The sequence below is a fragment of the Excalfactoria chinensis genome, chromosome 7 (genome assembly GCF_039878825.1).
Source record: "Excalfactoria chinensis isolate bCotChi1 chromosome 7, bCotChi1.hap2, whole genome shotgun sequence".
Classification (NCBI taxonomy): Eukaryota; Metazoa; Chordata; class Aves; order Galliformes; family Phasianidae; genus Excalfactoria; species Excalfactoria chinensis.
In genome coordinates this window covers 11509054-11533248 of record NC_092831.1, presented here as the reverse complement: position 1 = coordinate 11533248, position 24195 = coordinate 11509054, and the positions used below count along the sequence as shown (strand labels likewise).

At 38.1% G+C, this 24195-nt stretch overlaps 1 protein-coding gene across 1 annotated transcript in view; it reads right to left on the bottom strand.

Moving 5' to 3' along the window:
* CNTNAP5 (contactin associated protein family member 5) overlaps positions 1-24195 on the bottom strand; it is a 250326-nt gene that overhangs the window by 85801 nt on the left and 140330 nt on the right. The window contains exons 11-12 of the mRNA XM_072341043.1: positions 13501-13607; positions 1089-1208 (exon numbers count right to left, since the gene is read on the bottom strand). Of these exons, the coding sequence (XP_072197144.1) occupies positions 1089-1208; positions 13501-13607 (227 nt within the window). The remainder of the gene's footprint in view (positions 1-1088; positions 1209-13500; positions 13608-24195) is intronic.

Here is a 24195-nt window from a genome sequence, read left to right as displayed (position 1 = left end):
GCCACAGTACCTGGGAGACTTTGACAGACAAGGATTTTCGTTGGAAAAACTTCTTATTTTAAAACTACAGAACTCTAAATTTGAGGTGTCTCAATGAATAGGTCACCCTTCCAGGCACTTGCTCTGCACTTTCTCTCTCACTTTGGTGATTCTCCTCCTGACAGCACCCATGCCTCCTCATCTACACACATAGCCTGGTAGATGGAGGCATTCTCTGAAACACCAAAAGCAGTACACTCATGTGAATGAAAGAATTCTTTTTAGGGCTAGACTGGGAAGACTAAGAGCCAGCTCAATGCAAGGAGCTTAAAATCATCACCAGTTTATAAGGCAAGGACTTCCCTGATCTAATTGTGAACAAAGACGCTTTGTTTGTCTGTGAGCCTCCTGTTCTGATACACGCAGTGCCAGATGAATATCAGGAGAGGCTACAGGCAGCTCTTTTTCTGCCGTGTCCCAACAACAATCTCAGGTTACGATGAGAAATAACACTTTCCTTTTGTTTAAAGAAAACCTGTTTATTGCTGTGTGCCTCTCTATCACAACATTTACAGAGGCACAGTTCTATTTCAAGAGTTCTGGCACAAGTAGACCCCCTGCTTTTAGCTGAAGCTGTATGCTAGTCCAGAAAGTGAACAGTCCAGATTCTGTGTAATGGATTTATTTCTGCAGCATTTTATTTGAATCACACACCTCGTGTTCTACTAAAGCAAAAGAGCTATTCAGTTACTAAAGAAAGCTTAAATTCTAAGTCTCTAGATCTTTAGTAAAAACTACAGACATCTCATTAGAAGTTATGATATTATACAGTGTCCTTTACAAGGTGCAAATACCATTGTTAATATCATTTAGTAACAGGAGAAAGTGAGCCCTTTAAGCTTAAGGTTTAGAAATCAATTTTACTTGGATTCTATTTAAGGAAACTCCAAAATCAAACCTAACTATCTAGTAGTAACTACTACCAATTCCTTGCTTTATCCACTTCTGAAGGAACAACGGATCTTGCATCCTCTTAGTAAGCACCACGACAGACATGTCAATGATATCAGAGCCCACATAAAGCACCAAATACAGAGTCAGGTCATTACCTGTTATATTGCAAAAAACCCGGAGCGGTCCAAGTGGTCCACTTCCATCAGAATCAATGTAGAAGAAATCTGATGTCTTCCCTTGGTGCCGGTAAGCCTCACATGACTGCTCATAGATAGCTTAAAAAGAGATACAGAAATAGAAAATGTATCACATAAACAAGGGGAAAACCTTCTATACATAACAGCACTGCTTGAAACACTGCTGTAATAAAAACGTTTGATCCGCTGCTGCCTACCATGTGAAAATTTACTGTATTTGGTCCTGAGTTTGTGCTCAGACTCAGGCATGTAGGTAAATGCCTTCATGAACTTGAGTAGACATTGCTTTAATAACGCGAATGCTGTTCTTTTTTTATAGTATGTAAAACCGCAAGGAAATAAATAAGAATTTTCAAACGTGTTCCCATTCAATTAGGGGAATGATACACACACGCATCCACATAATGATATTTCAGACACATATATACAAACACACACATATACACGATTTATTACTTGGATAAGTACTTAAGTCTTGTCAAGATAAAAGACAATTTTTTGTCAGTGCTCAGCTTCCTTGTATCACTTCTACTACTCCAAATGAAAATAAGCCATTTTTGTTTAAGTCACTCTAGCAGAAAAGCTTGAGCTCAGGTACGTTCTCCATCCAGGGTGACATCTTTATGCTTTAGACCTATTTTTACACAACCAGCTCTTCCTTTCTGCTTATCAATGTTCTTCTGGAGGATCATTGCCTAGGAGAATCCATGTCGTTAGTAAAACAAGCTTATGATTTTTCAGCTACCTGTTAACAAATAAACTTAACACACGGATCAGAACTTCTTTCTTTGAGACAAAGTTATTTGAATGACACAGTAACAGAAACGTAAGCAGCAAATGCTCTGTCAGTAAGCTTTTGAGTACTACCAGTAGCAAAACACACAGCAATATATTTAGACATCAGTTTTGGTTGCTGCAAGGTCAAAACTATCTTTATTCTTACCCCTTACTTTTATGAGCAGGTTTTAACCACTATTTGCACATTCACACATCATCATACAGCAAATACATGAGTTACACAGCCTGAGACATACCCAGGGGAACTTATGAATAGGCCATTTGTAAGCCACTTGTAAATCTTTTCCCAAGCCCCTTCAATTCTTCAGGCATCAGAGCAGTACAGTTAAATTTGATATACATAATGTTTGCTGAGTTGAGGTCGTAAATACTACTGCAAAATTCCCAGTGCCTTTCATCTGGAAGGATCACAAGATTTGCAGACTGAGTGTAGGCAGAGCACATCTTCTCCACGTTCTAAATGCCATTTAAGCCTCTCCTGCAGAAGGCAACAATTGCTCTGCATCAGCTGGAATAGTTCCTCATTCTCAGTGTTGTGCATGCACCAACTGGCACCTGTCTTTCTCTCCCAGTTTCCCTAGAGTAAGTTTGTCTGATAAAGCAAGTTTCAGGAAGACTTTAGTAGCCAACCTGAAGCACACTAGTTTGACTACTGACTCATTTGTCTCTGTATGAAGAAAGATCTACAATAGATAATCATTACTAAGACTGTAACAAAATTTGGAAATTTTGCTTTTGTGAACAAAATAGAATTATAGGCTGTGACTCAACATAGAACCACAATTCTAAGGGATCGCATCACTATGAAGTAAGAGTCTCACCAAAACAATCATTTGTGTAGCTGGCTGAAACATGTTTTTAACCTGTACATTTCCAGCAAAACATCTTTTGCAGGCAGGATAACTCTAAGTGCTAAATAAGCACAGTATTATGCTTCCCAGAGTTACAAAAATGCTTAGGTTTCTCAGAATCTGGTAGGACAGTGCTTTAATTAACATCCATTCTATCAAGAACTGAATTAAGAAAGCTCTTTCCTCAGGGTCATTAGGCTGACGCAAAGAGTACTGTACATCTATGAGATCTGTACATTCCCATGGCTGGTCAAGAGTACTAATTAAAAACATATAAAATCCCCATGCCAGAAGCTTTTCTTCTGGTATTCATAACTGGAGGAGCAAATAAGGAGTCCGTAAGTTGCTGAAGTGCTGACAAAAGCAACAGGGTTCCAGAGGGTCAGGAGAGAAGGTGTAACAGTCGATTAAGTAAGCAATCGAGGAATCTTGGTTTGATCAATTTGCAGAGTTCGCAAACTGCAGTTCACTGATTGAATTTGCTGTCATCATCATTACAGGACACTTTATCTTGTTTCATTAGGGAGTATGCCAATTGCCTCCCCTGAATTGTTTGGTGAGTATTTTAGAAGACAAAGGATAGCGCGAAAGAACAGATACATAAAACTAATACGCTGTCAGTGAACTGTCACAGGTAGAAACTCATTCTTCAACATAAACTTTTTATTCCTAAGTGTTTTGCTGGTTCTTGACTGTCATTTTGGCTGGAGTCCAGACGCACTTTCTTTTTTTAATTAATAAGGAAAGATGTGAAGATTCAGCTGTCAATAACACGGACAGACACAAACAGATGATCTGTTCACTTTAGATGGCACCTCTGTCACTGCATCTTTAGGGGGGAAGAAAAGGCTGAATAGAACAAGAATTCAAGCTAGAGGCACTCAAGGGGTATAAATCTGGAAGGATGCACGAGCTTCAATGAAGCTAGTTACATCTGCCAGAAGAAAATCAATTCTGCTATGTTTTTCCCTTGGTTATATGAGAATTCCAACAGCAGATATTAGGGAGCAGCAGTAGAAGTGTGAAAAAACTAAAATCCTCAAGTTCTGGCACATAAAACATATTCTAATTATCATGAGTTAGAGAATAATTGTTTTAATGTACAGTTTATATTGTTGTTGCACATCACAAGTTTTGCAAGCCTGTACCTTAGGCAATTTGTACTGTACACTTCTAAACTGGATGGGCCATTGCTTTCAGGTTTTTTTTTCCCCCCTTCCTATTTTATGCTATATAGGAGAAAATGATATTTGAATGATATGTTCAGACACTGGCAGATCCCTTCTCAGACATTTCATGTGGACCATCCATTCCATGTTCTCCTCATCATTTTTGCAGGCTGAGTTGATTGCTTGAGAATAAAGCTACAGAATTCCATTTGCTGAAAAAGCCTTATTACTCCATTGACAACAACATGAAGCCTTCCTATGGTTCAATGAAATACAAGATCTCTTCATAATCATTTGTCACGTTTTGCAATCAGAAATGTCACACAAAAGTGAAAACCAGACAGTCAACTGTGACTATTAAGATCCCAGAGCCTTAGCTTAGAGAATTGCCTTCAGATTTATGTTTTGCTTTGTGCCAAAGTTCTCTGATGTGATGAAGATTTTGTCGTCTTGGGAACAACAGGAAATCATGACTGTAGTTGTCATTAAAGAGTTACCATTCATTTATGCATATAACAGGGCCTAACTTCAAAAAACAAGCAACAACTGTATTTATGGAAGTACTGAAAAAATCTGTACATTTCAGTGTCAAACAACATCTGCAGCAATTACGCCTTTTTTAATTAATAATGTAATTAAACATTTGCCACACAGCCCCAAACACAGAAAATGGTAATTTGTGACTTTCAGCCCCTGCTGCGTATCCTTAGGTACTTTTGGAAGCAAGTGGCCACAGAGCAACAGCACTGCAATCCCTACCAAAGAGTTTCTGTAGGCAGTGAAGGTGAAAATGTCTGCTTCAAGGAGCTGCGTTATACCAGTGATCAATGGAAAGAGCTGTCAGCAACACAGACTGACTTGCACCATCCCTCTGCATGTATGGTTTGAACCATACAGTCAGGCATGGCAGATAAGAGTATTTGATATAAGAAGCAAATTTACAAAGAGAAATTGACTATTAGAAATGTGTTTTACTTAGTCACATTTTTGCAGCTCAAATAGCACAGTACTCTTTAAGGAAATTTCTAAGGCCTACTGCTGTATTTTACCAAGAAATCTAAAATCCTCACAGTTTTGGATACTTAAACTAATGTAGCCTGAGAGCCTCATCCTTCATACCAAGAGCTGCTTTCCCTAAGTGCTATATGTGCTCTTGCTTACTTGCAAGCATGAGCTGTGCTAATCCTGTTCAGATACAAACAGTATTGACAGAGTTCAAAATGATTCACCTCCGCATCCATATTTTCAGAGATAGATTGCAGTCTTAAGTATCTCAAATGACACTAGCTTTTCAGACCAACAACTCCTCATTCCATCCAAGCATTAATTTTGACGTTCACCAATCATAATGGCTATCTTTTCCTTTTGTTCTCACTTTTCATCTTCCCGAGTGTTTAAGAAATGGTACATCAAACTTTGCTCAGCATTTATAAAGGAAACACTTTTTTTTCTCAGCCAGAAGCGACAATACTCAACTCTAGATGATTTCTTATATCTCCAAAGATATGAAGATTCATGAGCTCAATAATAATTTAAAAAATATAGTCTGATACTGATATGAGATATATGCACCCCATATTTTTTCTCCAAGACTCTACATACACTACCTCCCTATGGAAGGCTGCTTGCAAAACTCAAAACACGTGCTTTGATTAATCAAGGTCCAAGACATATAGATTCATGATTCAACATTTCAAAGCCAAAAGGATTTGAATGCCATTGTAACAGTCAACTTCAATCTTCTGAGTAAAATTACCTGCAGAACTCATTTTCTAACACCTTCATCAAGTGCCTTTATGGTCAGCACATTCATGAACTCTCTGCTCCAGAAAGTCACATCCTTCTTAGGTCGGCTCAGCAGTTGAAACTTCAGACTTAATTCAATATGCTGTGAGAACCTGACTGGTTTTAAGTGCAAGCAATTTCATCAGCGTTCACTCTGAAGTATTTGAAACCTGTTAATCCAGCTGTTCTAATTATTGTCCTTAAACCAGAAGAGATTGTATCCCCACTGCACTGCACTAACAGCAGACATCTGAGCACAAATCTCTGCAAGGTCAAACTTTTCAATTGTTTCCAATAAAAGATGTTTCTATCCAGTTCTGCTCTGACAACCTGTTACTGTACTGAAACATGATCCCAATCTTACTTTTGCCCTCAACAGTTTGTCTGCAGTCAAGTTAGCCTTCACTAAGCACACATTTGCGGTTTTGTTACCCAGCTCCTTGTAGGTAACTCTTTAACATAATTCCTTAGCACTTAATAACACAGATTCCTCTGCGCCGATGCTCCTAACTTACAAAACCTCTCTCCCAAACTACTTTCACCTCATTTTCCATCCCTGATTCTAACTTGGCAGAAGATAAATCCGTTTCTTGTGCAACATGTTTAAAGTCTCCTCTCTTCAGTGAAAGAATTATCCACTTATTCACCCATAAGACTCACCCCCTGGGCGCTGGACCCATTGCAAAGGTTGAAGCTATACCTGGACTTCAGTTTTACCACGGGAGACCAGGCAAGGTTATTCTCTCTCCTTCACCCACACATATATTACTGACAAAGATAAAACCCAGACTGTGAACTCCAAATCACAACCAATTCTTTTTATCAGAGAACTTTGGGTTGCACTGGCTATGACTACCAAAATGGGTTCTGTGGTATTGCTCTTTCTAGATGGAATTCTCATAAAAGCAGCTGACAATTTTCAATTACTCAAAAGGAGATTACATTTTATGGTGCTATAATAAGTTAAATATGCCTAAAGAATGTTATTTCTTGATGTCACTGGTATAAGCTAACATTGTTCAGTCCTCAGGTAGAATACTGCAGAGATGCATGCTGTTTTTACCACACCTAACAACTGCACAATCATGAAATACTGTAGACAGAATACATACTGGTGGATCATTTGAGAATCATTTCATTACTTCATGATACTTTGCACCTTCAATGCAAAAAGTAAAAATAACCCTTAGAATAGCCATTATTATAACATAGTCTCAGGTGAAAGAAATTATTTCTATTAAGAACAGAAAGTCCAATAAGACCAGAGGTTCCTGTTTGTATATGCACCCATCCATGACCTGACCTCGGACAAGCTGATATGCACAAATACTCACCACAAACTGAGCATTCTCAACAAAATTCTCAGAGCTCCTGGAAGACAGATTGAAGATGGCTATTCCACCCTCTGCTTATACACCTCCAAACAAATTTGCTCTTGCAGGCTCAGAATAATGAGTATTCAGTCACAGATTTTTCTAAATAACAAAACTAAGCACTGTGCAATTGGAGGTTTCTTCTGTTCTCATTTCAACAGCAGAGGGATTTGTACAGGCTATGAATTCTGGGAATGGTTGTTATTGTTACTCCTATAACACAATTGGCTTGTTAAATGCCATAAAATGAAATTTATACCCGCCAGAACTGGGTTTTGACAGCTCTGCTATTGACAGACTAATGCAGTCTCCACTCTGATGTGCACAGACGACAGATGGTTTATTTTACCTTTTAAAAATATGTATTTACTCGCCTGATAAATAACGTGTTATTTCCGCAGATAGCTTTAAAAAGACTTCTACCACAATGTCACCTGAATGGATGTTGGGAAGGGAACCTTCCATTACATATGGGATTACACCATTTTCTATAATTCAAGTGATGGCTGCCCCTGGCCTTGGGTAGGGAAAAGTCAGGTAAGTCCATCCCCTGTTGCTTCCCCACTGTGGCTTGAAGGCAGCTGTGTCAGACTCTTGCCCTCTGCAGCCTGTGGCTGATGCAGGGTGACCTGCATGTCCTGCTGCACTGGGAGTGCAGTCAGGGAGGCCCATGTTGTTAAGAGCAATGTTGGAGGGAAGCTAAAAAATGAAAACTTGCAGGACACCAAGCATAGCCTTTCAGCCTTACTCTTAAAAGTACTGGCATTCAAAGGGTCATAACCATGCCTGACAAAGGCAGCCTTCAAATGGTACTGACTCAGTTTCCTACATATTCTGATCTGCAGTCACAGCCCAAAGTTTCTACATTATACATGAGAAAATGTCAGGCAAAAGAAAAAGTTTAGCATTTAAACAAATGCTACTGAGAAACGCAGATGTACAACTCACAGCTACACAAACTGAAGGGAGAACAATAACAAGACGGTGTCTTATTACAAAATAAACAATGAAAATTCATATCTCAAAAGCATGATGTGAACAAAAATATGCAGGAACATCAAGTACTGTACAAAAGGCTTGTTATGAATATTAAAACTATTTTTTTTTCTTTTTAGTTAAAGAACAATAATGTTTTTAAATACACATGGAAAAATATATGTCCAGAATCTCTGACAGGACAACTGGCTCCTCAGGACACAGAAATTACATGACCAGATTCACTGTTAGACATCTGGCAGATTGAAGCTCTCTGAACTTTGACTGCCAAGCCAGTGAACTGTGTAAACATCTCCTGGCTTTGAAACACAGGAGAATTACCAAATTCAAGGCTGACTCTTTAAGATGCAATTGCAGGGCTGCCAAGGATTCAGCTGAAGTTATATTAAGCTCTTCAGATGAAAATTATATATTCAATAAGCATATTAGTATTAAAAAATACATTTTCAAAGCCTGAAGTTGTGTTAAGTTTATGTCATTATCAGTGACTTTTTGACATTTCCATTATTAGGTGGATCTTTCCTCCAGCAATTACCTAGGCCAGTAAGACACATGCCTGTATGTGCAAAATGGATCACAAACCATAGCAAACATCCAGAATTAAATTACATTTTGTTAATTATCACCTTGCAAAGCTGTGGGACATGTTGTCATCCACAGAACATGAAGAATAAAACCATTATTTTGCATTTCTCATCATCCTTTATATCAATGTATTCTTTGGAATACAAAAAGACTAAAGGTCATCTTGAAAACTGTCATACATAAAAATAACAGAAATACAGAAGGGGAAAATGAGGCTTTGTAAAGGAGTAACATAAGTCATGGAAAGAGGAGATTACCAATCATTACCTTGCAATAAAGTGATAACAGTCTGTATCTCAGGGCTATTTTAGACTGGTCTATTGCTTTCTCTGTCACATGGTAATTACAACCAGATTTAACAGCATGAAAGAGATGACTGTTCAGGTTTTAAAGCATGACCTTTCAATTAAAATGTTATCTACACACCTACAATTCCCCTCTCTGTTCCTTTCTCTCTGTATACATACATTCCTGTCTAATCTAGTGACTATTGTTTGCCTAAGGTAGGAGAACCTCCAACTAGAGCCAATAGGGCAACTGGCACACTGCAGAGGTGGTTCCTGCCATGGTCACTCTGTCATACAATGCAACTGCATGCAATCAAAACCTCAAAATAGCTCACTCACTCTGTTACAGAGGTGAGACCGCTAACTTAGATCAGATATCACAATACCTGAGAGTGAAAACTAAATGAGTTGAACCCTACCCAAGCCTTTTTCCTACACTGTTTGCAAGTAACAGTTTCTATCTAAAATAGAAAAGCAGAAAACCAAGTTTACATTACCATATTCTGCCATGGTTCACACATGTGGCAGTGAACTCCAGTAGCTGACAGATCAGTAGGCTACACACCTCACAGTACAACTAGGAAACCATCTCTGATTAAGCTTTTGACACAGCTCATCTCCTAACCTATGTAAATGCAAGCTGGGCAAGGCACATTTAGGAGATAAACCAGAAATCAAAACCAGGCATTTTACAGGCTTGAAACAAAGACTGTATGTTCAGAGCACTGTTTTAAGCCCAGATCAGCTCAAGGAGAAAGCAAACAGTAGTTTCAAGTGAAATAAATCATATCTTTTCTTTCTAAGATATAGATTATGTACCTTCCAGTATACCTGCAGATTGGATGCTATTCCCAACAGAGGCAGAGAAATCAAAGCACAGTGAAACTCATAGATGAGCATGTCACACAGGTTTATTCCCTGACTTCTTATCTCCTTAAACTGAGCAGTGAAATGAGTACCTGGGGAAAGTCAGCACAAGTTCTGCATTCCCCACTGAACTGCATGTCCACATTATTGCTAACCTGTGCAATGGCAAGATGGCAAGGAGACATGAATTCCATTGGAAGCTGAAAGAATGAGAGGTAAATTCAAATCCTCTTCCTCCACTGGGGCAAGGGGATGTGGAAGACATGGAGGGTGTTGGTGAATATTCCACATGAAAACTTGTGAAGGAGAATTAGCGGTTACTAAACAGAGAAATGGATTTATGCTTAAGGCAACAAGCTGCACAAGCAAACAACCCATCTTCACTCTCCTCCTATATGTTGCTGAAATCTAAAGAATGCTAAAGGATTTTAGCATTTTTGTTATCTGTATAGACAGTTTAATTGAGACAAGAGGAGAAGAGAAGCAGGACTAAATGAGACTTCAAGGTGAAACTTGTCTGATGCAGAATAGCTATTTAAAGGTACATGACCCTAAACCCCATCATTGATGGTCCCTCATCTGGATAAGGTGGATTGCCATACCATCTGTAACTGTTTAGAAGCTATCTGAATCAGAAGGGATTTCGAATGGGCAGGACGATCACCGAGGTTTGAAGCACACTGACTGCCTCTGGAAAGATATATAATCTGGAAGGACTCTACGTGTAAATCAACTAGTCCTTTATATTTATTTTGAAATGTTCTTCATCCACGTATCCTGAATTTCAGCTAAACCCATTTCGAGTCATGACAGACACAATCTTGTCCCACTTATCTGGCATGGCCAAGCAAACACTGTCCCAGTTGTGTCTTCTATCAGAACTTATTGTTCTGTTCTGCCACTGTCTACTTCCCTTCTCTTGTGTCAAAGGCAAACTATTTATCCTTGTTTTTCACAGCATATTACCAACCAGTCTACCTGTCATGACTTTGGCATTTGCCCTGTCAGAAACGTCAAGACTTCTCCGGCCACAGCCTTATATTTTTCAAACAAGTACATTATTGCTTTCTCCCACGTAACTCTTCCATGCCTGTGAGCATTCAGTTTCTTTTGCTTTTTAATATACCTTATTACTTTTTGCCTACAAGTAATAATTATGTACCTGGTAGACTAAAATCACTGCACATGATGCTGACGAAGACTTTCTGATACTCCATCAAATGCACCAGGACATTTTCTGCCCTCAGAAATGTAAAGCAAAAACTCTTTGGAGCAGGGATAATCTATAATATCAGATGTTCCTCACACTGGGATCCAGCGTGTCCCATGAATGCTTGGAAGAAACCACTGAGAATGCTTATTTATTGACCATAAAATATACTACTGAAAACTTTACAAATGAAGGCATACAGTCAAGGTCAATATATCTTCAGATATTACTTATAAATGGTAAGGTCCCCCAGTCTGAGCTGATAGAATATAAATCATTTAATTCTGATTTGTAAATATGCATGATATTGTTCTTCCTGAAACCAAGCTTGACTTCTCATACCAGTGAGAGGTAAAAATCACACTGATGCAACTCCAGAAGAGAGGAAATCCTCCTGACAGTGAAACCATTCATACTAATTTTGATTTGCGCCGATTGCCATTTAATTATTTCCACTGTTTCTGTGCAAACTTGTGTCTGAAGGGCAGTTTTGTATAAATAATAAATTTAAAAAAATCTTACTATTTCAATTTCAGGCCTGTTAGCTTTCATGTTGTAGTAAAATTAAAACCTGTTGAGATAATGCTCCAAAACTTAAGAAATGAGATGCTTTGCTTTCATAGAACTATACTGAACTACAAGATTGGAGGAGTTGCCTGTACAGTGAGAATATTCCGGAATTATACTGTGATCAGATCTGAGGCTTTCATTCACCCTGCTACAAGCTACTCCTGTATGTCAACCACTATCAGCTGAAAGCGATAACGTCTCTTGTTCTGTAGGTTTCTTATCTGCAGCCAGCATTTGCCCACCAGCTTTGAAATGGTTTCATCACACATCTCAAGCAGATAAGTGCATTCCTCCAGTTTAATGTTGCTGTTTATCAGTGTTGCTTGGTTTACAGGACTGCTGGCTCCACAATCCAGCTCGAATCAAATTAGTTGCTAATATGGTTGTAAATAAGCTCAGCAGCTGAATAGCTGTACATTGCATGTGCACAGCTTGATCTGCTGCAAAGTCTTAACACAGATCTTCCCGAGAAATTTTTCAGAGTAGTTTTTACAACAGTAAACTTTAAATAACTGCAGGTCTCTGTGTGCCTTTGGGAGCCGAGGGAGAGCACAAACACCAGTTCATAGAAGTAAAAGTCTTTCTTTACTAACTCCATAGAAATGTTTGTTGGGAAAACTAGCCATGAACCAGTCCTCTGGAATAAACAGATCATCTCCTCCAGACAGAAGCCACAGTGAGCTCACATGCTTTTTGGAACAGCAGGAACACTGGGGAAACAGTAATCCCTCTTTTCTAAACTATAAACTCATCATTTTTCTTTACACCCTTATCTGACTTGGTATAGCGCAGATGATGTCTGTAATACTTCACTTCCTTTGTGCTCTCAACTTGGAAGGCAAACCTATGAATAGACTTCTCAACTATCTCTTCTATTTACTCTAGACTCCACACAACAAATTATGTCATTAATTAGCAAATTATCAGAATCTCCAGAATTAAGAGTACAGTTGCCCATATTCTCAGCTTCCACTGAGTATCTTCTCTTGTCAGTCTCACCCTATCTGCCACCTGAGCGTTCAGCAAACACGTGGAGAGTTGTGATGCATTTGATACATTTTTTAAAGCCTCTCAAACACCTTAATACTCATTGCTGTGGATTTCAGTAGCTGCACGCTTCATGTACTGCCTGCATTTCAGATCCTGGATCCTTGCTAATAGCAGTGGTCTAAATCATTCAGCAAAATGCTTTCAACATGAGCTTCAAGATAACCTACTAGAGAGACGGCACATATACCCTCCATTGGCCTACGCATTGGTGCAAAATAACAGAAGATAGACTAATGAAAAGCAAGTAATTGTTATATCAGATATTCGTTACTGACTGAAAATTCCAACAAGAGATTACAATCACCCAGCTTAGCCTAGCTAAATTCAACAAAACATAAGAGACACAGAATTGCCCAGGTTGGAAAAGACCTTAAAGATCATCAAGTCCAACCACAATCTAACCATACTACCCTAACAATCCTCCGCTAAACCATGCCCCTGAGCACCACATCCAAATGGATTTTAAACACACTCAGGGATGGTGACTCAACCACCTCCCTGGGGAACCTATTCCAGTGCTTAACAACCCTTTCTGTAAAGACATTTTTTCTGATATCCAACCTAAACAGCTCCCCTGGAGCAACTTGAAGCCATTTTCCCTCATCCTGTCACCAGTGAGAACATCTATTAACCAGCATGTCTGTGATGTAAATGAACACAAGATTCTCCAAATCAATGTACAGAGTAAGAAGGAATGCGGAAAACAGTTACAGTAATTAGGCTTTGTTTTCTCCAAAAATGATTACCACTCATAAAAATACTCTCTGACCTGCATTCACTTTGACATACCAGCTGTAGTAGAAAACATTGAACATGTGGGTTTACTTACAGTTATGACAGGTTGCCCCCATGTAACTTGTGTCATTACAGTCACAGTAAAAGGTGGTCCAGGACTGAGAGCATTTTCCTCCATGTTCGCAGTAGTTAGGCAAACATCTGATTAAAGACAGTTTTTAAAGGGTAATTAATTATAAATACTTCATTAAAAATGATGTTTAAAAAGAAAACAACAAACACACAAAAAGAACTGTCTCTCTTCCCCATTCAGGGATGAGTTTCCCAGAGCTGTATTGCTGTGTAGTACCTGAAATAATTACTTATTCCTCTGATCTTTGATTCACTTCAAACGCAAGCACTGAAGACAACATTTCATAAATTCAATAAGTGGGTAAAGATCACTCTCCAAAAAATATTCAACTTGTCCTCCACTCTCTAGCAATTAAAGTGCCACAAACTATCTGAGAACAGAAGAAGAGGACAAAAAACAGGTGAAAATGCTCCTGAAATCTTGTTTCAAAGAAGAAACCCCAGTTCTCTCATTAAACAGGGATCATTATTGAAATTAGGCTGCATTACATTTTGTGATTACGCAAATGACATGAAAATCTCCAAAGTGAAAGGAAAAATATGCTTCAATTATGAGTTCTGCATTCTCTCTTCCTTTTTTTTAGTTGGTATGCCTCCAAAATATTACTGCAAAACAAATTATTAAAAGAAAGTGGCGTAGCAGCATGCAACTTGGGATGTGAACAGAAACAAAAGCTGTGGGAGATAAATTCAATCTCTAAGACAAGAGGTGAATGCTGATCTGAACAACAGCAGTGTCAGTGCAGGCAGCATAATGGAGTTACACCAGCCTACGTGGTAACAGACCTTATTGCATTGTTCATCTTTTTTTCCTTTTCTTAGGTATATATTTTTTTCCCCTTACTGTATATTAGATAATCTCTTTTACACCGTATGCTGAGTAACTTATTTATACCACTGATTCAATTGTGATGGGTGGATCGAAAACAGATAATCAATCCATCTCACACATGTCAGCATTTCATTACGGTCTGCTTGGCTGTAAATGGAAGTTCAAAATCTGCTTTATGGCCCATATTTTTCAGCAATGTTAGCAAGTGACAAAGTCACTGAAGCTACCTTGATTTGTACCGCTGAAGACCTGACTTTCTTGTAGATGATCTCAACTCAAGCAAACATTTTTTTGCATCTAACTGTGCACATTGCCTTTAATTGTGGCTTCCAACCCATTTCTTCAAGAATCCTGACAATTAAAGTGCACTTGTGTGGAAACAGAAAACTGATGTGTCACTAGTGACTGTTGTCCTCCAGTCTCTTGAGCCCCACTATTTATCAGCTTACACGAGTCCAAGGCTATTCGCAGATGTCAAACTCTGACAACAGAAAGAAATGCTGTGTGCAAGTGCTTGTGTATACTCGTCTGCATACATGAGTCTGAGATTCGATCTAGAATTCAGATTTACTCAATCATCATTATACTGTCATATAATTACATGGATAATATATCATATGAAAGATTATTTCATTTTTATTATTGCTTAATCAATGCAGTCATTATTTATTATTCAAATATTAGAGACATAAGAAATTCAAGATGAAAATATGTTATTTATGACTATCAGTAACATCTATTGAGGCAGTTATAAGATATATAGCTTTTATAAAAATCAACTTTACAGCTTGTACTCATCACCGAGCTCAAATATAGAGCGAGGAAAGAAGAGGTAAATGTAGGCCTAGTTTTCATGTTCATCAGGGAGTTTCTTGCAATGCTGTAAGGAACAGCTGGGTAAAAACTGTGAAGTTGAACCTGAGCTACACTGCAAGAGAAGGAAGAATGAGCATCTAAATGTCCAGTTTGCCTGTTTCTCTGTAGTAGATACCATTTCTCAGGATTTTTACTTAGACACTTCAAGAAACAGTCAAAAGGGAAACAAGGGAAACAGCAAAGCTGTTGGTTTTGCTTGCCATGACAGGGCAATCTGAGAAGGTGTTTTCAGTGGTATGATGGGAGGTCATCTAGCCAGTGAAGTGACAGCTAAGGTAGCCCTTCTGCTGTTACATCTCAGCAATGGAGAAGAGATTAAGCTGTGGGTCATTTCCGAAGAAGCAAGAGCAGCCTATGGGATCTCACAGGGAGGACTGTCTGGTGCAAGATCCCTCAAAACAGCACTTTCCCATCTGCTTTTTCCCAGGGGGTGAAGAAAAAACACAGTGGCTCAACAGCTGTACAGTGACATATCTATCTATCTATCTATCTATCTATCTATCTATCTATCTATCTATCCATCCATCCATCCATCCATCCATCCATCCATCCATCCATCCATCAGTTTTGCCTGGATGATAATTTTGCTCATGTTTGCACTTTGGTCATGCCTGCCTTTGCCCTCACCATATTGCCTTCACTTCTACCAGCTCTTTGGTGATAAATGTGCATTTATGTCACCTGCAAAAGAGAAGTAGCTATATTCACATCATAGGGGTGCTGGAGACAAGAAATGGCTGATGTTCATAAAGCTCTACAAAGAGATAAAAAATACCAGCAATCTATTATCATCATAATTTACACAAACAAAATATGGTACAAACATATTTTCTGCCTTTTTTTAAGCCATCCCTTACTAATTAACCCCACACAGTAGAGCTAATTACTAGTCATTTGTGGTTTGCCAAAGGCCCATATCAGAGGCTTAGCCACGTTTATTCCATTAAAAGAACTTCCATATAAAGGCCTAACAAAACTGAAGGTCACTTCTCATTTCTGTTTGTCTTATGAATGCAGATGCTCTTTCTCCCCCCAACAATGCATAACACACAAGTTAAACCAGCCATGTAAGCTTTTAATGATATTCATAAATTCACAATTGAATCTTTTTTATTCCTTAGTCTATTAGCTTTAATTAGCACCAACAATACTGATCTTGGTTTTGGTCAGATAACTAACCCTTCTAAGAGCTTATGAAACAAATTTCTTTGCAACTCTAATAATTAGCATAATCCCATTCTAACCGAGCAGTTGTGTTCTCATTAGAAGCAAAATTTATCCTAATTATTGAAGAAGTCCAAATTAAGAAATAGCTATGATTAAAATTAATCAAGGCATGGATAAATCACAGGTTGTTTTATTTGCGTATTGTTCTGTATCAGTATGTTGGAGTATTCAAATAAATATATATTTAACGTATACATTCATATTTGCATTTTAGTAGAATTAAGCAATTATAGCAAAGATCACAGTGGTATCATAGAAGGTTCCATAGTCAAAAATCTGCATCAAGCAGCAGCTCCTGACCTATTTGTAATTGAGAGGAGCACAGAAATTGACTGAATTTTTTGTGAGCATGATAAATGGAACACTTTGAAATTTAATGACTTGCCTAAGACATGTTATGACAGTCCGGGGACTCTGATCTTCCAGATTCCAGATTAATTCATAGAATATCTCATGGTGAATGAATCTTATTAAAATAAATAAATGAATGAGACAAATAAAATTTTTCTTCCTTCAGTCAAGCGAGAAAACACATACGTTACCCATCTGAGCAACAAGCAAAGCCTGCACAAAAACATTCACTATCCTTAGACGAAACATCTCCAAAAATATATGTGCTTCTTTTGAATCCAAAGGACAAGCCACATAGATATGAGGAGGCAAGATTTGGCCCTTTATAGGAATGAGGAAGAAATAACAATGGCTAAGTTACTTGAGTGGGAAGGCTGAAGGGATTCTACACATTTCTGCACTTGACTGGAAATAAATCTGGTACTTTTATAAGCACCTCTCAGATTTTTTTTATAGACAGCACAACACATCCTGACTAAACTACTCTGTAACCCTTCCAAACAAAGAGAAAAAGAAATAAAACTAAAAATCTGAGAGGAAGAATAATCCAACATCACAAAAAGCCCCCCACAAAACCAACACACTAGACACGATACCCCAAATGTTAAGATACTCAATTTGCATCACTGTAAGGCAACTCAATAAAACTGTAACAAGAAAAGATACAAAAGTGAAAAGCATCTTTTCCAATGCAGCCATTTGCTTTAAACTGTTGGCAACTCTCATCCTTCCAGTTTGTTTTCATATTTCAGGGGAGTGGCTATTTCATGTAAAATCAACAACATGGAATATTGACAGTGATGGCATGCACTTACAATGAAACTCATGGTGTTAACACAACAATCTACTTTCACCCCGATAACATCTTCCCACTAAATTCAGTGGATTCAGGCCAAAGACAAGAGCACAGCTTTTTGCCTTACTCTGTGGAACAGCAAATTTGAAATTCCTTGCCAAAGTACATTTTGGATATAAGAAATGGATGCAAGGGAATTCCAAACAAGTGTCTGGGAGGGAACGGTTAGACAAAGCCACAAAAAATACTACACTAACAAAGTATATCAACTTCAGGGATTTAGAAAAGAAAGCATGCCAAAAGAAGCGCATCTCATTCCTGTTCTCTGTATGTTCATTTGTGGCAATATTGCAAGCTAGATCTCCTTAAGTAAAGGGAGAAAAGAGAAGTACTCAGACAAGAAGAAAGAATGATGAAATAGTAAGCCTCAAAACTTCCACTGTATCTTTCTTTCCTCTTAGTGTTCTGTACTACTTATTAACATAAGCAGCAGAGAATTAGTGCTTTCCAGGTCTGTTTTAACTCAGTGCACAACCCCTCCTCCTTACTGTACTTCCCAACTTCTCTCTCTTCATTCAGCTTTAGCAAACTGTACAACTTAAAAAAATCTGTTGTGGTGTACTTTATTTTTAGAATTTTAAAGCCATTTGTATTTTCTTCCATAAATATATTACACCTTATGTTAGAACACAGAAAGAACAAGAGTAACGTGAATAAAGGATTTTTCTCTTCCGTGCTAGAAGTCATCTACTCTACCACACTTAATAGACATAAAATTAACTAAAGAAGAGCATTTTGAGGTCATGTGAATAATCTGGCACAAAGATAGCTTTTTTCTTATTTCTGAGATTTACAAAACTTTAATGACAGAACTTTTAAAATATACACATTCTATTGTTGGACAATTTGCTTCTCAGCTTCCACACTTGAATACCACCATGAGACCAACATTTAGAAGGCCTGAAGTGATGCTAACTGCCCCCAGGCACATCAGAACTGCGGGAGGAGGCTGTTCAGGGACTGATGGAAGTGCAAGGAAAAAAAAGCCTATTATCCATGCTTAGATAAAAGGCATTTTTCAGCATTTCACTGCTTTGTTGTCAGAACACCTACATTTTTAATAGAGGTAAATGTGCTGACAGTTTGGCTTGGCATCAGCAGAAAGGTTTTTATATGAATAAATCTGAAAATTAAAAAATAAAAATAAAAAAGACAAATAAACCATCCTGTACAGACAGCTGTTCCATTTAGAATTCATCATTTTACAAAGCAAAAGCAGAAAAGCCATCTGCAAAAATCAAACAAACAAATAAACAAGGACAGGGTATTTTACTATCTATACATAACGCAGTTAGCCTTTAAAAGAGCATGGGGCTGCACACTGCATGATTATCAGTGAGAGCAAACACTACTTAGGTCCCCCTAGAAACTCAATGTCACATGCCAGTTGGATTCCAAAAGACACTTCAAAAGCCCTCCATCAACCTTCCAGCTGCCTTCTTTCTACACAGGGGCCTCATTCAGTGACAAACCCTTTCTGCAGCATTACTGGGGAAGCTCTCCACTTCCTATCAAAGACAAAAGGTAAATATCTTCAACTTCACCATCTTCCTATATCTACATATATGGATGATCATAGATACAGGAAAATATCTATGAAAGCTGTTCTAGTTTTGGTAAATAGCCCTTAGAGCATTTGCTAAACACATTTTACAGATCAGATTTTAGTTATCCTGTGCTGATACCACAGAACTGAGATTTGAAGTAAACACTATTTTCTCATTTCACATGGAAAAAAAAGAAATAGACAAAATTATCTGGAAAAGAACGGGACTAATTTTACATACAGTATGTGTGCAATTCAGATGCAGGAAACGAATACAACTTATGAGTCTGAAGAACCTATTTTGCTCTGAAACGCAGTATACATACAGTGCACCATTCACGGTCTCAAATCATTGCTTTCTGCAGATGGAGCTGCATGTATGAAACAGTCAGGTAAAACAAAAATCCTTAAAATTTACTCCGAATAAGCAAAATCAATTCATTATATCATCCAAATAAACTGAATATGAACTTTCTTTCATATTATAGATAAAGGACAGAAAATTGCCTCTTCTTCAGAGGTAGCAACTTACAGTGTAATTGCTTATTTTACAGAGAATTTCCTTGTATAAACATATTCTTGTTTCATAATTACCACAGAAGGAAATCATTTGATAGTGGAAAGCTCATATAACATACCAACAGCAGGGAATTCTTCCACATGGTTTTATTTCATTTACTTGTCAGTCAGACTTTAAGCGGCCAGAGAGAAGCTCTGTCACCAGCTTTATTATACAGGCAGTTTAAACTTTAGATTAAACCAGAGAAGATGTGGAGATGTTTTGCAGAACTGCAGGGATTTAAAATCTGACACTCCGATTTCAGGTTGGCTCAAATTGATTTCGTTTACTTAAATCATGCTCAGTTTTACTGAAAATCCTACCCTTCCATCCGAAACTTCTATGCTGTTGAGTGGATTTCCAAGACTCATAGCCCAGAATGAGCAAATTCTTTACAATTCTGCCCTCATTTTCTTTCATTAAAGTGGAAACGGAAAGGATCTTCAGTGTTCTTATGTACTATTTAAACATGTCCACTGGAGCCTATGTTTGAAAGAGGCAAGACAGACAAAATGAGAGGAGGAACATAATCATCCAAAGAACTGACACAAGATCACACAAACTCTAACCAGAATTATCTGACCCTGTAGCATCGCAGTGGACTAATTAAAATAAAATATACAGGTATTCCAGCATCTGATGGTGTGCTGCTTCAAGCACTGCTATAGACTGGCAAAATTAAGATCTACCTCTCGATTTATCCAGAATCAGAAAAAAAATGGAAGGGGAATAACGACACCCTTTCCTTTATGTCATCATCTCATCTTGGTTTTGATCACCAGCCAAATTCACAGAATGGGATCCAAGAAGGTCAGACTCACTGCTATAAAACCAAGAAGGGAACTGTTAAGGAGACCTTTTAGAGAGGGGAAAAAAATAATCGGGCTGTGCCATAATTGTCATTTCTGCAGAAAAGACACTAAATACTGAAAACAGAAACAGTAGAGACAATAAGAATGGATGAGAAATGATTTTTTAATTCCTTATGAGATGCACTGCATATATTTATAGGATAGTGAATGTTTTATCGAGTGCTTGCTTTTTCAGTCCTACCCTGGGACTGTAGTAAATACAATTAAAACTCACTGGGCATAACTAAACAGGATTTTTTCTCATTTGCATGATCAATTAAATAAAATCATATAAAGTTAGGTTTTGGCTGTAGGGCATGCATTAAATCTTAGAAGAGATCTGGGAAAGGCAAAAAGAGTTTGCACTTTTATCGGATTTATTCTAACTTGCTTCACCTGCAATAGTAATTAATTTCCCAAAGGTCCATTTTGACAGTACAACACACGAAGAAACATTAAGTTCAGTACTGAAAGAAAAAAATGGAAAAAGTCAGAAATTATTATTTCTTACAAAAGTAAAAACTGATAATAAAATGTAATGAAATCTACAAACTAAGTATGTAAAAAGCAGGATTTAAAAGGTCATCCCTATTTGGCAAGAAAAAGGAACACTTGAAGCTAATTTATTTAGAAAATATTATGAGGAACTTCCACAGATAAAACATGGGCAAGGATAAAAGGGTAGGGAGTAAAGAACACTATTTTCTCCTTTGTGCTCTATAACTCAAGTAGCACAGGGATGAAAACTCATGAATCAACTCAGTATGCCTCTCCCTAATGAAGTAAAGTGTTAATGCCAATCCCATTGCAGTAATTATTATGTATATCACATGCTGCTTTCTCCACTTATATTTGCTAGGAGAATTGAAATATGCAGATGAATCTTGGTTTAATAAGGATGGCAACAGCAGTGTGTGTTTGTGTCCTCCTGCTGATGCTACAGTGATGAACGCTGTCAGGATTTGTAAGGAGATGTCTGAGGTCAAGTTTGCATTCCTAATTGAAAATCCCTGGAATTCCCAGGATGCTCTGCAAGACACACCATCACCATCCACCACCCTGGATTCAGCATGAATCCCTTTTTTTTTGTGTTCTTTGTTTTGTTGTTGTTCATTTGGGCTTTTTTTTTGTTTCCCTTAATTTTTTTAAGGGAAGAGAAGCTCTCACCTTTGTCCTTGACAAGTACTGGCAGGATTTGCTATAGGGAGGGCAGGGTGCCAGCCAAGTAAAAATAGGATAGTCCAGTAAAAGCTTCATCAGTGTAAAATCAACACTAACTGCAGCAATCTGATTAAGTACCTATAGAAGACAGTAATGAATGCATTTATGCATTCATATGGATCTGTGCCTAAAGGAAAGGAGGCTCTGACTACCTTCATCATTCATTTATGAATGACAGGTTCAACAGATAAATGCCTTTTTAATCCCAAGATTATTCTCAGGTACATAAGCAAAAATGGTGTATAGAACTTAAAACAGTATAAACATGGGTGTACCAAGTTCTCCCATTTTCCTTAGTCTTACCTATGTCCAGTTAAACTTTGCTATCAAAGAGTCAACAGTTTCAAGCTTTTTCAGCCCTAGTTGGGAGGGTAGAATCAGGCTCTTTAACAGAGATTTCTCTCCCAATGGGCAACCCAAATACCATGCCCATTGCGTTGAGGGTCAAGAAGCTCAAAAGTATTAATATAACCAATATCATTGTTAGGGATGTGTTTATTCTTCTCTCAAAATTCTGATGGAAGCAAGATTTGCCCAGCACCATCTTGAGGGGCAGACCAGACTAGTGTAATGAAAACTCATTGTAACTCATAGGAAATGAAGCCAATTTTTTCCTCACTACAGCTGTTTGCTGCAAGCTATCACAAAGCAGGTTTCTTTAGAGAATTTGGAGGAGCTGGTATGAGAAACCATGCCAGATCTCACCTCTCTGAGAACTTCTGGAAACAGAATTTTCTCCTCTGTGACTAAAACTACAAAGCAGAGTTTGTTCCATTACATGCAGTGAGAGTATGACATTAATGAGCCTGTACCTTCAAGCTGCAGGCAACACCTCAGCCCTTGCTGCTGTACTCCAAGGGGTCCATCTGCTATAAGAGACTTGCGCAGCCTGAAGGGAGCATCTGTGCCATATGATGAAGGGTTGGAAAACCACAGTGTTTCTGGACTAAGGTTTAATGATTTTCTGGCATGATTTTCCTGATAACATCCATGGCAACTCTTGAGCTGCAGTATCTCATGAGCCCACATTCCTCTATTTACTAAATGAATGGGATGCCAGCTACTGTAAACAACCAACTCAGCTTCCAGACTGAAGCTAGTATTTCTAGTTCCAAAATCTGGCAATCCAGACAATTGCTGAAAGGGAAATCCCAGAGCTTCTCAACAGCATGGCCAAGTTCTCAGCACCTGCATGTTTGTTTTCCTACCCATTTCATTTATTTTTTTTTAATTGAGAGGCTGCTTGAATTTCCTCTAGGCTATATCTTCCATTGTTGGTCATCCATACAAAGACAGATCCACGCGCCCACTGACCCATTGCCATGCAGAAAGAGAAAACACAATGCAGAAAGAATCATTACTTAACAAAATGCACAGTCACATTCCAACATACTTTGAAATGACTACAGCTATTATAAAACATTTCTGCATTGAAAAATTGAGGAACAAAAGAGTTGCCCACAAGGAAAAGAACGTTTTTAAAACAGTAAGGAGCTTCATTTCCTCAGTCTTAACATTATTACCTCTCTCCACACTTCACTCTGGGTTAACTGTGTTGATGAAGTGAATTTAAGAGCATCTCACTGAACACCTGGCCAGCTTCCACCAATCTGCACCTTAAGGCTTTATGTATGACTTTGTTCTTTTCCTTTACATTTGACTGTTATATCATCTAACAACACCCATTTTGATGCTGTGTAAGACCTGACTTGTGAGAAGCAGCAAATAGCTGTTTATTATTCACATCCTTCAAGCTGTTCCTCATTGCCCAACTCTGCCTAGATCTCTTCTCTAGGCAGAACAGCCCCAGTCTATTTAATCTCTCCTTGTAGAGAACAGTCTGTGACACACATAGGAGCAGAGGATCAGTTTTAGAAACAGCCATATGACCCGAATGATAGATTTAAGAGTTGCACACAGCACCAACTCCAAGTGACCCAAGGAGAATAGACTTCCTGGAAAGGGTTGGTCAGGCCAAGGCTGAGCTCAGTGAACGCATCCAACTAGATTTGTGCTTCTTTTACAACTAACACAGAGGTTGTGAAGGGATCAACACAGAGTTGTTAGTTTGATTTACAAAGGTGAAGATGCAGATGGTAACTGTCCAGTGTCTCAGTCCCTGTCTCCTCCTAACACCTCACATACTTCTCACCTTCATTTTTTACCACATCTGTAAGAGGGACAGACATAAAATATAAGAAGGTACACAATCTCATGAAAATAGAGGGTCAAGTTGAAAGGAATCAAGTTAGCGTTTGTCAACGGAAAACATACAGCCTGAGATGAATCCTCATTCTAAACATTAGGGAATCCACTAAGAAGAAATCCTAAGAAAAAA